The following is a 15826-nucleotide window of genomic DNA, read 5'->3' as shown; positions in this document are numbered from 1 at the left end:
CCATTGTGATCATAAGGCAAATATTTTGACAGAACTTGGTAGTTTCAAGCCTCGACAGGTATTTCTAGGAAATTGTTGGGTAGAACAGTAAGTACAGGGGTGTGTACCTTCACTAAATTTGCCGTTGCAACTAATACTAATCTGAAGTACTTCTACAGCACTTCATATCCTACACAAGATCAGAAAAGGCCAAAATGGCACAGAAAAAACTTCTTTTTCCTTTTTTTAAAAGTTGGGGGGTACTTCGAACAAAATTATATATTGGAATAAGCAGACAGTAACCTCAGTCTGTGGATTAAAATTGTCATAACAATTTATGCTGTTCTACACAGAGGAGGAAAAGCTCATCAGTGTATTTGCATGAATGTGTGTTCCAATAATCTAAAAAATCTGACTCACAAATTTATTTCATTCCTTTTTTTTTTTTTTTTTTTTTTTTTTTTTAATAAATGCTATCTCTTTGTCCTCCCATGTGACACATTAGTATATTATAGGAGAGTAAATATGCCGTTTTCACTCCAGTCTGCCTCCTGTAATATTTTACAGCCTAGGGAATGTATACTTTCCTTCTATCAGATGTGGTATATCAAGTCTGGAATGTCTGTTCCAGTTAGTTGTAGAGAGCTCCAGAAGAGATTCAGGAGGAATAAAAATAATGGGGGCTTTGCCATGTCTTTAAATTGAACTTTATGGCATAAAGTGAAGGTGCTAATACCATGTATGTTAGAGATTATGTCTGAGCAGATTATTTCTGAGTGAACTGAGTGTTTTGTGTGAATCGTGTTTTCCATATATTGTAAAAACTCTCTGCAGAGTGGTTTTTGATCCATGTTTCCACACACACCAGCTACCCTTATTCACACTGACTATCACCTTTCACTGCTTATAAAGAGGAAGCTGTTGGTGCCTTTAGTACCAGCAAAGCTCTTCCCCTGGAGTTACTTGTGGTAACTTCTTTGTTGTTGCTTGCTGAGATTGGTGTGAAATTTTTTCAACCATGCGAGAAGAATCTGTGTATTTCCCACTAGAGGGGTGGAAATGGACATCTGATCTTGACAGATGACAGTCTAAATGTACAAGTCCGTATCTTCAGACTACCTAAACCCCACACTGTTGCATCTGTGTCAGCCAAACCTATGGCTGCTCAATTTCTTGTTTGCATTGCTTCACTCTTCATAAACTTGATGTTTACTGAGCAAAAGATGTTATTGCTTAGTGTCTTATAATAAAGTAAGTTGCTTTGGCTTTTCCGTTTTGTAGTGTAACCTCTTGTACTTCTTCATATCTCTTCCATGAGAATAATTCCTCTATATTTAGCAGCCTCGTATTTTTTTCCTGCACATCTGTTACTATTGCGTACAAGCATGACCATCAGTGTTTTGGTTCTATCTTTCACTATTTTGCTTGTATTATATGCTTTCTCCCTTAGGTCATTGCTGTTGCCCCTTCATAAACAAAAAAGGGCTCTTAATATTTGGCCATCCATGGACATATGAGACTGAAGCTCTTTTTCAGTGGTGTTAATCACTGAATCAGTATTTCATTGTCCCCCTGCATGAATCCATGCTGTGAATTCTGAGCTATAAAGGCTTTAGGTCCTCCCTGGCACTTCTAAGTATCAACATGAAATTAGGAACCCTTCCCCTGCAAGGGCTTCACATGTTCACATTCCCTGAACATGACAAAAAAATTGCCAAGAATATTTGAAGATTAAAGAAGTTTATTCCTCAGAAAACTGAGAAATTAATCTAATGCCTGTGCACAGTTCCTGGCACCATGTCTGTGGAGCAATCTTGCTGTAAACAATCCAGCAACACAGGTGGCTGCCAAAGCCCACCCCTCTCCACCAGCAAAACAGAGCTTGATCACAATGGATGCTCTGTGTGGAAGTGAGTAGTGGAAGGGGTGCCCAGCATACCTCCTGTGTTTCCCCATATGAGAAGCACGGCCTGCTTCCTAGACTTCTCTCTCAGCTAGGGACATGAAAGGAAACAGAGAAAAACACTCTTTGATAGGCTGTGTAGGCTGGGAATGTAAATGTGATAATAGGCAGCAGTGAGAGATGTGGAGTTTTTTTGTCTGTAGGTACCAAGTACTTTTGTGCTGGTCCCTGCACCCCAGTGCTGTTTGGTGTAACTGAGCCTTTTACTTTAGTTGCTCTATGTCTGAACATGCATGTGAATGATTTCACTCCTTAGCAGGGTTTATGCAAAACTTCTGTTCTTACTTTTCCTGTTTCACAAAACAGAAATAATTCAATGTGCAAAACACTTGCTTTCATAATTTTTGCTGTAAGAGAAAGGTCTTTTTGAATTCTGAAATTTTTATTTGAAGAGATCTTGAAATTTGGGTATTTTCAGAACAATCTTCCAATCTGTGCAGTTAAAAATTATTTCCAAATTTTTGTGCATTCCTCTGGAGTCTTCCATATTCAGATGAATTCACAAGGTGAAATAGGTAATGACTCTTCAGGGGCAATACCAACCACTAATGCAAGTCCAAAGTACCTAATCTTCCCCATTTTGTGTGGCCGAAACTTGTCTAAATACAATATTTTTTTGTTATTTTAAATAGTCCAGAAAACACTGTAAGTATGCTTTGTCTTTTTAATATGCTTTTTCATAAGTGCCGTAAGTCTGAAAAATAATGATGTTAATTAGGTGCTTTGGCTGTACCCCTTCTTTTCTTACCAAATGCTGTATTCTGTCTTGAGTTACAAATTTCAGCCAGGAACTTCTAATTTGATTTATTGTTCCTGCAGCTTCTTGGGAAGATTAAACAGGATTTGAAGATCTGTTACTCTCAGTCTTAAGTCCCATTTATTGTATGGTTATATGTGTAGTTTCCAGACAAAAATAGCTGTTTGATATTTCTTATGGCTTAAGAATTGCAAATTCTTTGCATCACTTTTGCATCATTTGCATTTGCACCCACTTAACTCAGAGTGATAGTAAAGGGTGGAGGTGGGCAAGCCCAATGATATTAATATGTCAAATTAAATTGTTTTGGCTTGTTTTGGTTGCTTGGGGGTTTTCCTGTCTTTTCTTAATTGCTTTCTGAGCGATCATAGAAGGACTATAAGATTGGTTGAAGGCCTGCATAAAATTAAATTCACTGATATTAAGGTGATGCTGTCAGCCTTCTTTTTTCCTAATTCTTCCTTAGTGTTTTGAATTGCTGTAATGTAAAGCTGAGGTATGTTTGTTTCAATGTTGACATGCAACTGGCACAGCTTTATCAATTTTAATTGCCAACTTGGTATAATTTTCCTAAAGATTGACCTTGTGTAACCTGTAATAGTACATTTTTTGTTACATAAGCTGTGATTTTTCTGCATATGTCTAAAGACAGAATTCTTCCTATAGGAATTTAGAACTGATGATAACCAGGTGTGTGCCTAACCTGGCAAAGAATAATGTTCTGAAGCAGTAGCTTCAGAGTCAGTGTTAATAAATCAGTTACATGTGCAGGTGTAGTATGTGTATGTGCAGTGTGCCCTGCAACAGGGCAAGATCCCTCCTTATGTAGCATTAGCACTCACTGTGACTGGGAGGAGTGGTGTGTGTGCTGGCATGGTTCCTAATGTGGTTTTGGGGTTTTCTTCTTCATTCTCTGAGCCTGCATTGCTGGGAGCCCATAAATGTCTTGTAAATTAGGGTAGCTAAAGCCTGCTCTGAATCAGCGGTTCTTGAATAATTTTGGCAGGTTTAGTGCCCCCTGGAATGGGTGTAAATCTACTGACAGTGGCCTCTTATCCTGGGAGTAATCCATGAATGCCAAGAACAAGGGATCTTCTGCCCCTCAGAGAGAAGAGCTGTCATTTTAAGTGTATGTCTTCTCTTCCAGGTGGAGCTGAGCTTGCCCTGCCTAGGAACTGAGTTAGCTGGGCACAAAGCATTTCTGAGACTGAAAGCTGTGTAATCAGGTTGGAAAGGCAAAGCAAGCAGGAAGCTGTTTGCCAAGCACTCCTGAACTTGTGTACTAGCTCCAGAGGTGTTCTGTACTAAGGCAGAACAATGACCCTCTCTGAGTTGTCTTCTTTGAAGGGTTTTGTAACACGCTTTTAATCTTTCACCTGAGAGGTGTGGGTATTAGGGTGTAGCATTGTTCCAATTCCCAGCTCTCTAGTGGAGATCTTAAAGGCCCTGCCAAATCAGTCTTCTGGCTGCTCTGAATGCCAGCATAAGACAGGGAAGAGCTTCAGTGTCCATCTCTGTATAAGCTTGTAGTGTAGACAAGCTATCTACATCCTCTGTGCTAGTCTCTCTCTCTCCTGCTATGGCTAAAAATGGTGGTGAGGTTCTAGCAGCATGAGCTGTAGCATGTTTTGGAGACTGCAGGACAAGTTTTCAAAGCACCTAAAAGGAGAGGGCTATGTTATGCTCATCCTCATGTTTTTTGGTGTGTGCCTTTTTCAGGGTTAGGAGGGGGCAGCCCCACAGCTTGATGGGTGGTTATTTCTGCAAGGGTGATTTTGCAGCCTCTGGTCCCATCATCCTGCCCCTCCCTTGCTCCTGCAAGTCGCAGATGGGATTGAAAATAGTCATACAAAAATAAGTGGTTTTCTACTTGTTTGATCAGCAAAATGGGTTTCCTGAAAGAACAGACAAATACCAAGATGGCTCAAAAGAGAGAGATCTCCAGAGTGTGCAGACAGCCAGGACTGCTCTGGGAACAGTTTATGACTTACAGTGCCTTACCTTTAGTACACTGGGCACTCTGAAAGCAGCAGGATGAGTAGCCAGGAGGAGCTTGTGAGGCACCAAACAGCACTAAATTACTTTGGAAGTGTAATTTCCTATAAACTGTTAGTAAAATTACAATAAGTCTTTGTTTCTTTTGGTTCAGATATATGAGAATAATAAGCAAATCACCCAGCTAACACTAACTACCTATAGGAAATTGTGACGTTCAAAAGGCTAAAAATGTTGTCTTTTATTGGGAACAAAAGGTCATGGTATTAATAGGTTTACCATCCTTGCTTTACCTATATAAATCAATTAATTCCCATGGGGGAGAAATGTTAATCCAGAAAGATATTGCTGTTTTCAGTACTGCTTACTTTTTATATAAGCACTTATAAATTATCAGGGTAATCACTGCTCTTACAAGCCTTAAATAGTCCTAAAAGGAATATAGAGGAAGTCCCAAACCTGGCTATGCTGTAAGCAGTGTCATACTGGACTTGGTTGCAGTAAGTTGCAGAATCCTTCCCAGATAAGCTGAGAAATGGTGAAAGAATTGTGAATTGTTTCCCCTTTGATGAGGATGAGTGTTTTAGGCTCTTTTTCCTCTCTAATAAAATTTAATCGTGCTGCAGAGTTATAGCAAGCATCAGTTTTGAGGCCATAGTTTTCAGAGGTGGTTTTCCTTCAAATTCAAATAAATAAGCACGGGTATGTTATCAGAAGCCTTGTTGGTCTATCCCATGATTTTTAGGCAATTATTTCATTTTCCAGATCTGAGTTCCATAATGTTTTGGTAAATTGGGTCTATAGCGTTATTATCCTCCTTTCACCTCCCCCCTGCAACCACCCTTTTGTTTTTTGCCCTCCCTGAGTGCTGTTAATTGCTGAATACTAAGTTTAGATGTTTCAGCATCATCAACATTTTTCTTACCAGCTAGGGTGAACTTTCTTCTACCTTAGAATATAATGCCTTTATATGATGAAATCACTAATTTTTGCCAGTCGGATCTTTCTATGATATGGCAGTATAACTATATGGTCCCTCTTATTTTCACTTACTGATTTTAGTGTGTTTTCCTGCTGTTTGTTCTGTGTATGGGAAAGTTCTAAAACTGTAAATTAAAGAAGACAAAAGGGATGAACAGAACTTTTTTCTCAACAGGAATAGAACTTTTCCCCCAACTTTTTCCCACTGTCATTGAATGCCAGCAGCATTCAAACTGGTCTAACAGTAAGATATGGCAGAAACACCTTATTTTTAAAATTCTCTTAAAAAACAAAAAAAAACAAAACAAAAAAAAAAAACCCACAAAAAAAAAACCAAAAAACACATACCCGTCTTCTCTCTGCCCCTCCCTTCCCACATACCAGAAACTCCTTCCTTTGAGATTATGTAATTAAATACATTTAAGTGCAACAGTGAATTCTTTGCCTAAAAGAAGGAGTGAACAAAGAAGGAGCAAGACCCTGCATATTAAAAGTGAGTCATTGAGTTATTTCCTAACAGAAGCTAAACTGACTCATCATATTGCATCAAGTTTGCAATACTACAATCCAGTTTGATTGATTCTCCTTTTGAAGATGAGTATAGTTGTGTGGGTTTATATGAAATCATATTAGATGACAGCCTAATACAGAAATTGTAATTTAAATCAAATAATGAAATCCAAAATTTCTGTTATGTGCAAAATAAGCAAACATAAAGCACCACTTTACATGTTTCCTTTAAAAATCTTACAATGTAAAATACATTATGATTTTTCAGTGGGTAGACTTGTTTCTAGCCATCAGGGGGGAAAGAGCAATGTTACTCTGGAAGAGTCCAAGATAAATCTATTTTTCTCCTTAACTATTTTCAAGATTTTTCAGGAAGCCTTTACTTTTCATGAATTCAACTTATTTTTTCTATAAGTTAAACCACTTGTGAATCCTGTAGAGAGATGATAATCCCTATCAAACCTGAGGGACCTTGGGAATATATTTATGGGACCAATGTACTACAATGACATTTTACAATATACACAGCAGTATCAGATGAATCCTGGGTTTCTTGGTGGGCATTGTCTTACTGTAACTGCCTATATTCTTCTTTCTTGTCATGGAAAGTAAAATGTGCTTTTGATGGAAGACCAGAGAATTATTTTAATTCCTTGCCTGTTCCATGGGATTGTTCCAGCCAGATATTTAACTAAAATAAGGCATGGGAGAAATAGGCTTCTGTATATTTTTTTAATCAGGGAATGAAATCTCTATTATTCTAACCACAGGTGCAAAATTCTGTTGTTTTACTGTTATTTGTTTCAAGGTGAAGGAAAAGCTGCTTGAGGAGGTAATTTGTGGTTTTGTGAGGCTGCTTGACAGCTGTTAATAGAGATATAACTGGGTTCTTTTAATAGGTGAAATTTTGAATTCTAGAGAACATAGAGAATTAATTCACAGTTTGCAAGGTGCTTGCAGATAATAATAACAATAATAAATGAGGAGGGGGAGAAACTTGCCTGAACTCTTTACTTGTGTATGCATGGCACTGCGGAAGTGTAAGTAATGCAAAGGCATAGATTGTCCAAAATCAGCTGCTGAAGGTGGTGTGAATCACACCTCCTTTGTAACTCACACGTTGATGAAATGGTTTTAGACTCAGTTTTGGTACAGGGGGTGTCATGCCATGCTGAGCCCTCACACTGACATCACTGGGATTGCTCATTCTTTGTGCAAATCACAGCTGAAACACCATGTGCTCGAATTCACCAAGTGAAAAATAGATGGAAGGGTATTTTTTGTGAACACATCTGAGTGTTTGGCTTATTGAAAACAAGCACTGTGATGTTTCCATTGCGTCTCCTTTTCTGTTAGAAATATGTTATAGTTTGTATGTGTCCCACTTCTCTTTTCTCTGCCAGTTTTCAGAGATCGGCTTTTAAGCTTTGTATATACTTTTGTTCTGGCTGTTGTTGTCTTCCTTAAGAGATTTTAAGTTGGATTTTAAGACTTCCAACTTTTTCCTAGCATTTTTAATTATTCTGAAGTTAGCTTTTTTAAAAAAAGGAAACCCTTCCCTTCTTCATTCTTTTCTCCTGCTCAGGTTTACTTTGTCCTGTTTTATGTTTCCTCTGTCATTGCTTCATAATAATTTGTAACAGATCTTGAGCTCCTTTCTTTCTTTCACTTATTCTTGCCTTTTTCTTATACTGTTAACCAGAATATTTTTGATTGACATCTGAGCTGCTGTTTCAGAAAACATCAAAAACATAATTTTTGAAAAAAAACCAACTTGTGTGTTTTATTTAGGAAATAAGTTGATGTGTATGTACAAGAATGAAGGAACATAAGTGTTTCAATAATCTCTTTTCTCTGTTTTTCAAAAAGAAAACCACTTTTAAATGAAGAATTATACGGAATTATAGAACCTGCTTTTCTTTGTGCTGACTACTTTTTTTGCGTGGACTAACATGCAATGGCTGGTTCTTTTGTTCAGTAAATGAGATTAATTTCAATGGCAGGATCTCCCATAAGAACATTCATTTGTTTTGTTTTATCTTCAGTGCAATGAAACTTCCTTCTTTTTTGAAGCACGTAACAAGGTCACATGCAAACATCTCTGGAAATGCTGTGTAGAGCATCATACATTTTTCAGGTGAGTGATGCAGAAGTTAGGTTGTGTTTTCCAGAGGGCCACTACACTGAGTGGGAGCCTTGTTATAGCTGCAGAGTGGTTCCACAAAGACTTGCTGCCTGGAAACACCTTTGTGCTCTTGGTTATGGAATGCTTTTCTTACAGTGATTTGAAACAATGTTTTTAAAAATGGGTAGTCTGGTGGTTTCTCTTGTCTTAGTATTCTTTTCTAAACAGTACTTCAGGTTGCATGTAGTAGGCTTTATGAGAAAGATGGCAGGATTTAAGTTGCCATATAGATTTTGATGTATTTAATCATCAGATTTTCTGTAGCAACACTTTCAAAGGGAAGCCTTTGAAATTCATACATTACTATTTTCTACAGTGCACAGAAATATATATACATTTTTAATAAAAGTTCATTGAATTTCTATAACATTTTGCTTACTTACTGAGGTGTATAAAATCTTCTCAGTACTGCACATCTCAAAGCACTTGATTTTACTGTTGTAAAAAGCACCATGAGAAATGTGCTAAGGTGTCTAACTGGGAACTGGTGGATGGAATCCCCTGGGCTGCCTTTAGCAGTGCTATAAATGAGTGAACTGAGAGTCCCTCTTGCCGTCTCACTACTGTGGCAGGGTATCTTTGCCTTCTCCCAAAATTAGGTGAAAGGCTGCTGGTGTCAGCAATTTACACTTGACCCTGAAATAGGGGGGACAAACAGGTGGCTCTGGGAGACTCTCAACCCCATAAGAATCTGTCTAGAGGTAGGGATGAAGAGGAACTTGCAGGAAAAAAAAAATTGAGGCCAAATATGTATTCTTTTTCCTTGACTTGGAAAGGGGACTATAGTTCAGACCTATCTATGCAACTTACTCTGTTATTTTATTTTTCAAATTACAGGGTGCCAGAGAATGAATCAAACTCTCTGTCAAGAAAAATCAGCAAGTTTGGATCCATAAGTTATAAACATCGGTACAGGTGAATTTTTTTGATTGTTTAAACTTGAATTCATTCCTTCTTCATTCCTTTTCTCCTCTTTCCTTCCAGTGAAAGAAAACCACCACCCAGAATATGATCCAGTATAGTTCTGAAGATGAAAGATGAATCAGGGCCATTTTAACAGACTTTCTTTGGGAGCCTGGCAGTTTTGGGACAAGTGTTTCTTCTCCAGATCCCCAGAATTGGTTGAGGCTTACTATAGTCTGTATTCAAAGTATTCAAGGAAGCAGCCTTGACAACTCTTTAAATCATTATCTCCGTATAAGTCCTGAAATTACATTCGTGTCCTAAAGAGGTTTTCCTGACAGCTGGGGAATAACAAAATGAGGGTGTATATTTTCTGACGTTAATAGGTGACAGCATTAGATGAATGTTCAAGGCTCTAAACCTTGAAAGATATTGTAAACTTGAAATTAGGATGGATAAGGAGCATTGTTTCCACTACGCTGCAAGAAATAAATGGATCATAATGAGTTAGGTTGATAATCATTAGTTAGGCAGATCTTTCTCACTTTTCCCATTTCCTAATCCAGACTGAGTTATCACGCTCTTTGGCATGATCCAGATTCTCCTTGCTGTGGATAACAGGGCAATGATTGTCCTGCCTTTTGTGTTTGTAGTGGATCCTGGCCTACATTGCCCCATCCAGGGCAATGGCTAGTAGCTCACTGATTCCTGCTAGAGTACTGCAGATGAGTTTTTTCTGTTGGATCAGTTCAGCAGATTGGAGCAGGGCACTGATGCTGGGGAGGAGAAAGCTTTGTACTGGCAAGAACTTTCCAATCAATTAAAAACCAACAGGCCGTGAAGCAGTTAACTATGTTCGAGCTAGGGCTGTTGGTGGTGCAGTTCAGTTTGTCTTCCTATTTTAATAAATATCATGGGTGATCTGTGATCAGGCTGGCCATGTTGGGATGATAGTCATAACTGACAATTTTGCTTGTCTTCCCTTTTTGTCTTTGGCCCCATTGTATCACCAAAAGCAGTGACAGTGTTGTGTATCTATACACATTAGCTCAGAGCAGAAACCATAATCCCACTGTTTCTCTGTGTAAGTGATAGATCATGATATTTTCATTTGTCTTGTGGTGTTGTGTTTTTTAAATGTTGCTCTGTTTTTGTTTGTCTGTTTGGGTGGTGTTCTGTTTTTTTTTTTTTTTTTGGTTTTTTTTTTAATCTTTTTGTTACTTCTCACTGTGCATCAGACAGTTTTCTTGTCTTAAGATTGGATGCTTAGTGGGGGTGGAAGGTCCTATTCCCAGATGTTTTGTTAAAATTGCTTCTGGAATTTGCAGGACTGTCATGGTTGCCAAACTTAAAAGTTGAACAGAAACGTTTTCTGGGTAACTTGGGAGCATGCTTTAAACTAACTACAAAAAAAAACAAAAACAAAAACAAAAACAAAAACAAAACCAAAAAACAAACAAACAAACAAAAACAAACAAACAAACAAAAAACCAAAAACCCAAACAAAACACCCACATTACTATGATGTAGGGTTAGGATTTGAGATTTTTCTGTCCTTCAATTATTTTATAATTCTGAAAACATTTAAATTCTGCAGTGCTGACTATCTGTGAAGGGCTATTGGTGAAAATACTATCAGTATTTCATGGAGTCTCTTTACATGATTTAAAAAATCTATATAAATAATTCCTGTATAGTTGCTTAGTACTTTCTACTACAATAGTTTTTACTTCAAAATGATCAAACTTCAGGTATTAAGAAATTAATAGTGACAATTACTTCTCTTGTGTAGTAAGTTTCCTGGAACAAATGTGGAGTTTTGGGGAGGAATATGAATTTTAGATTTTTGTTATGACCACTATATTCTGTTTAGTCATGCTGAGAGGAACGTTAAAATGAGTATAAAAGAATTTATTGAAACTTAATCATTTACTTCAATTGTGCAGTGAACAAAAACCTTACTCTAAACAAGAATCAAGACTTTTACTCAATTTGTTGTCATCTGGGGCTGTTAGTGAGAGTCCTTTATTATGGTTTGTTTTGCAGTCTTTTAGGCTGTCATTCCACATGCCAGAGAAGTAGCCCCTGACTGACTGGAACTGAACAATATTAAATATGTGTATACAATATTAAACATGTTTTCCTCGGAGGAAACTTTCAGAAAAAGTTCAGGAAGGAATATTGTTACTTAAGAAAGTCATATGTTAGAATATTGTAGGTTAGAAAAGGTCATGCTATCTTAAGCTACTCCTCACAAAAAACATTTTGTTTTAGTGGCATATCTCCACTTGAAAATGCCAAATATAGGAGTGGTTGGCACAATCTGTTGATGATTTTGCCAGTGACTGATTCAAAACAAAATTCAGGGTAGTGCTACTCAACAGGAGAGCCAGAGGTGGGATTACAAGTTAAGAGCATTTTTTTTTCAGTTGAAGTAACTTTCCCAACTGTTTTTTCATTATTTTATTGTGTTTTGAAGTGGCAAAACATCTTTGCGAATGACCAGAGACCCTTCCGTGCAGCTTCCACGGCCTGACCAGAGCATTGAAAGAAGTCGCAGCAAGACTTACCCCAAAAGAACACAACAGACAGGTAGGTCCTTCTCTGCTGACCTGGGTGAAGATGTCTTCTTTTTTTGGTTCATTTTATCATCACCAGGTGACTCAGAACTGCTGCAGTATCCTTGAGGAACTCTCGGAATGGATTCTGTGTTTTGCCTTCAGTCAGTATTTAAATTTAAGCTTAACAGGATATGAAACCTCCAGCTTTCCAGAAAAAAAAAAAAAAAAAAAGAATTGCTGTGGATTAAAGAGGATAAGCCCTCATGTGTGTTGGTCTAATGTAAAAGTTGAAAGGCAAGTTCGAAAGCAGGCAGTGAGAACGTGTTTTTTTTCCTCTAGAGACTGTCTCTTGCAAATGAATTTTATACCTATGTGTCTTGTTTAGTATCCCATTGTTTGGCTTGTTTGACCCAAGGTGCCACCTTTTGCACCCTCTTCCCATTTCAAGGACAGTATCCCTTTATTTTGATATTAAGTGGCACAGAAGGTAGTGCCATGCAATTTTAACATGCTTCAGATGTGTGAGCTGGAAATCTGTTCTGCACGTGGAAGCTGTCATGGCAAAATGGAAGTTTTCACAGGTGTTAGAGGAGATAGGATTAAGCTCGGATCACAGAAGTCATGCCCTAGATACTGGATGCTTCCTGAAGTTTGGTAATAGAGATGTCAAGCTCCAGGTCCAGATATGCTTACAGGGGTATTGCTTAGCTTCATCTATGACAAGAAGACACACACAGTTCAGTCAAACTTGTGCCTGGAGTTTTGCACATGTGTGTGTATTTGGTATTTGAGAAAAAACATGTCTGGGCTTTAAAATGTAAATAATATCTCTCTTTTATCATGGTTCAATATGTCTCTATAGAATTTTAGAACCTATTTTTTAAAAGAAGGCAGATATATACCTCTGGAAACCTCCAGTATTTATCCGGAATGCGGTCTTTTGTCTTTTGATTTAGAAACAAAACTGGTGTGCTCTGCCTTTTAGCTGTGGTGGCTCTTGAAATGTAATAGAATTAAAAGTATAGCCTTGGAAAATAGAGGCAGTTTACACCATTTAAAAAAATATTTTATTTTATTTTATTTTATTTTATTTTATTTTATTTTATTTTATTTTATTTTATTTTATTTATTTAGTGTAAAAAGAGAAGAATTGCTTTGATTTCTGATTCTGATACGTTGCATTGTGTGTGCAGTTTTAAGTGGGTGTCTGAGAGGATAAGAAGATAATGACCCTTGAACCTAATGAATTAAACTTTTTGTTCAGCTGGACTGTTCTGTTCTTATGGCAGCAGTTCAAGCCAAACAGCATTTCCTACCTCATTTGTCCCTGGTTATGTTTCAGGAAATTTGTGTGGCTATTTGTCAGCTAAAATTCAGCTCTTGGTTTAAAATAATGTTTCCCTTAGCCCAGGCAGTGAAGGTCAGTCTGTGTTGCTGCAAGCCTGTGCATGTGTTGTATTTGTTCATTTTGTTTTCAGTCTCTTTGGCTGGAAAAATGAGGAAAAACTGAAACTTTCCCGTAGCCTCTTTTGCTGATGCAATTGGATGCAGAATTCTTTGGGTAACATGTGTTTGCTATTTTGGTGGCTTTAAACACTTTATCCCACTTTAAAATAAAATCTCTGCTTTTTCACCATTTTACTTACATATAGTTGTGTAATCTCTATCATCCATCTGTTTTCTTTTCAAATTCAGCTTAATTGATTACCCATGTGTTCCAAATGTGCAGTCATATCACTGGGACAAATGTATTAACTTAGATTATATTAATGTAAATTAATTTGTTTAATTACCAGCTCAAAATATGGGCTGAGGGAAGAGAGCTGTGTCTTTTAAATGCCATCTCTCCCTATGAATAAGCATATTTTCTTCTTTTTTTTCCAATTTTGTCTTTGCTATTCACAGTGATAAACTCTTCTTCCATTTAAACAGGCTTTCAGAAGATGAATGACGACTCGTGTTGCTTCTCCTTGCTGTGTCAGACAACATATGATAGTCTATTTCATAAAATAAATCTACCTCTTTTTACCTAATGTTGTTCTTAGATATAACAAAGTCAATTTCACACAATAGATCAAGACTATTTGGCATATTTTAAGCATAATTTCCTTAAATATATTTTCCCAATGTAGATTTTATTTTGTAGATAATTTTTTTATCTTGCAAATTAACCTGGTACTCTAATAAGTTTTATGGGTTATGTAAAAGTTTCCCTGACTAAAATATTTGAGAAAATTAAATTACATTTCTTCTTAAAATAAATATTCCTTTTGCATAGTGACCTTATGCAGATAGTCATCCCTGATGGCTAGTCCTTTGTTCTTCATTTTCTGTTTGTAGTATAGTGTATTAAGGTTAAATATGACTTGTCCAACATTTTAAACAGGGTGATTTCAGTTAACATATATTATATCTTAAGGTATTTTCTGTCAAATACACCTTTAATTAGGATATAGCATTTTTTTTTGGGATAAAAGTCAGGTTTCCATTTACTTCCCCAAATCCAACAACAGCTCACAAAAAGCTTGTGTGAAATTACTTCCTTCCACCTTCTTTGAGTTCAGCATCTTTCCTGATCTGCTTCTTTCCCTTTTTATCTTTTCTTATGACTGCAAAGTGAAATGTATTAAAGGCTTCATTTTTGCCATCACTGCAATTAGCCATTTTGATTTTGTTTAATGTTTTTTTTTTTTTTTAATCTATTGGTACCAGTGATGGGACCAGCCACAGCAGTGGCTTTGGGGATAGTTAGAACAAGTGCATGACTGCAGCATATAACATTGGCATTGCCTCCATCAGATAAGGGTCTGTGAAGTGCTAAAACCTCTAATCTCTGACATCTAATTAAAACCCTTCCCCTTGTTGCTTCTTTTTGTGTACATGTTCTGTTGTTATAAACCTAGTATGTGCTTTTTATATATCTTTTTTCTGTCACCTGAAGGTAGAGGTTAGTTATCTCTAGCAGAGCTGAGCAATAATGTTTCTTTATCTCATTGGTCCACTGAAGTAGGCTAAAGACCTTAGGACTGTATGCACTTGGTGAACTCTGGGTTAAGAGCTGGAGCAGGTGCCAGCCAAGACAGTGATAGAAAATATTATTTCTGTTTTCAGTAAAAATATTTGTGGTTTAACATCAAGGTTCGAGGGAGTGATACTGTCAATAGAGAGAAACTATTTTTGTGTATACAAGCCACTGCCATTGATTGCTTCCCCTGCTAGGATGAACAGTGCAGACCTTTTGGCTTTAGCATGGCAGATTATTTTCCTAGAATACAGATTACAGTGGTTTAAAATGCAGTAACCTCAATTTTGTCACTTGTTTGATACATTTCATATCTCAGTTGTTCTAGGGCTAATGCAAAAATCATATCAAGCAACCTTAATGGCTGTGATTTTATATTAGATATAGACTGTGTTTTTATAGTAGTGCATGGGGTTTTTTTTGCTGTATGTTTAGGCTGGTATTCAAGTTGGTGTTCATTTAGAGAAAGAGTTCTTTTGTTTTGTTCTGTCACTTGTGAGTGAGATAAGTGTAACTCGATTCATTTTCTCACTTTTCCCCTTTCAGCTGAGAGAGAATTACAGTTACATTTTGCTTTGCTTGAAAATAATAAACTCAAATGCAGGACAGGATCTCTTACTGTTCTGTCTTACCATTTTAGGGCCTGACTGATAATATTCAGTTCTCACAACATGGGGTGAAAGTGTTCATTATTCTTTTGGGTGAGTGCTGAACATGAAAAGCTCCTTGGGAGCATCCTCTCAGGACAAACATTGATGTGACCAGACCTGTTGCTGTGGGTCTGAGTTTATTCAGCGGTGGAAAACATGTTACTTAGGATTTGTTGTTGTTTGGTAGCTGAGGACTTGGTTTGTCCCTTTGCCTTTGCGGGGTAGTTGTATAAACCAGGGTAAAATAAGTGCTGCCATTCTGATTTAGAAGGCAGGTGGAGAACTGTTTGTGAGTATTGCAATTACAGTACTGTCTGTGT

General features: G+C 37.2%; 1 protein-coding gene across 1 annotated transcript in view; it reads left to right on the top strand.

Moving 5' to 3' along the window:
- The window catches only part of EPB41L4A (erythrocyte membrane protein band 4.1 like 4A), a 114391-nt gene that overhangs the window by 67608 nt on the left and 30957 nt on the right, over positions 1-15826 (top strand). Inside the window, exons 10-12 of the mRNA XM_053932754.1 lie at positions 8231-8322; positions 9208-9285; positions 11753-11865. Coding sequence (XP_053788729.1) covers positions 8231-8322; positions 9208-9285; positions 11753-11865 — 283 coding nt within the window. The remainder of the gene's footprint in view (positions 1-8230; positions 8323-9207; positions 9286-11752; positions 11866-15826) is intronic.

This window comes from Vidua chalybeata, chromosome Z, assembly GCF_026979565.1.
Source record: "Vidua chalybeata isolate OUT-0048 chromosome Z, bVidCha1 merged haplotype, whole genome shotgun sequence".
In the NCBI taxonomy this organism is placed as follows: domain Eukaryota; kingdom Metazoa; phylum Chordata; class Aves; order Passeriformes; family Viduidae; genus Vidua; species Vidua chalybeata.
Note: the sequence above shows the minus strand (reverse complement) of the source record. Positions and strands in the feature narration are given on the sequence as shown.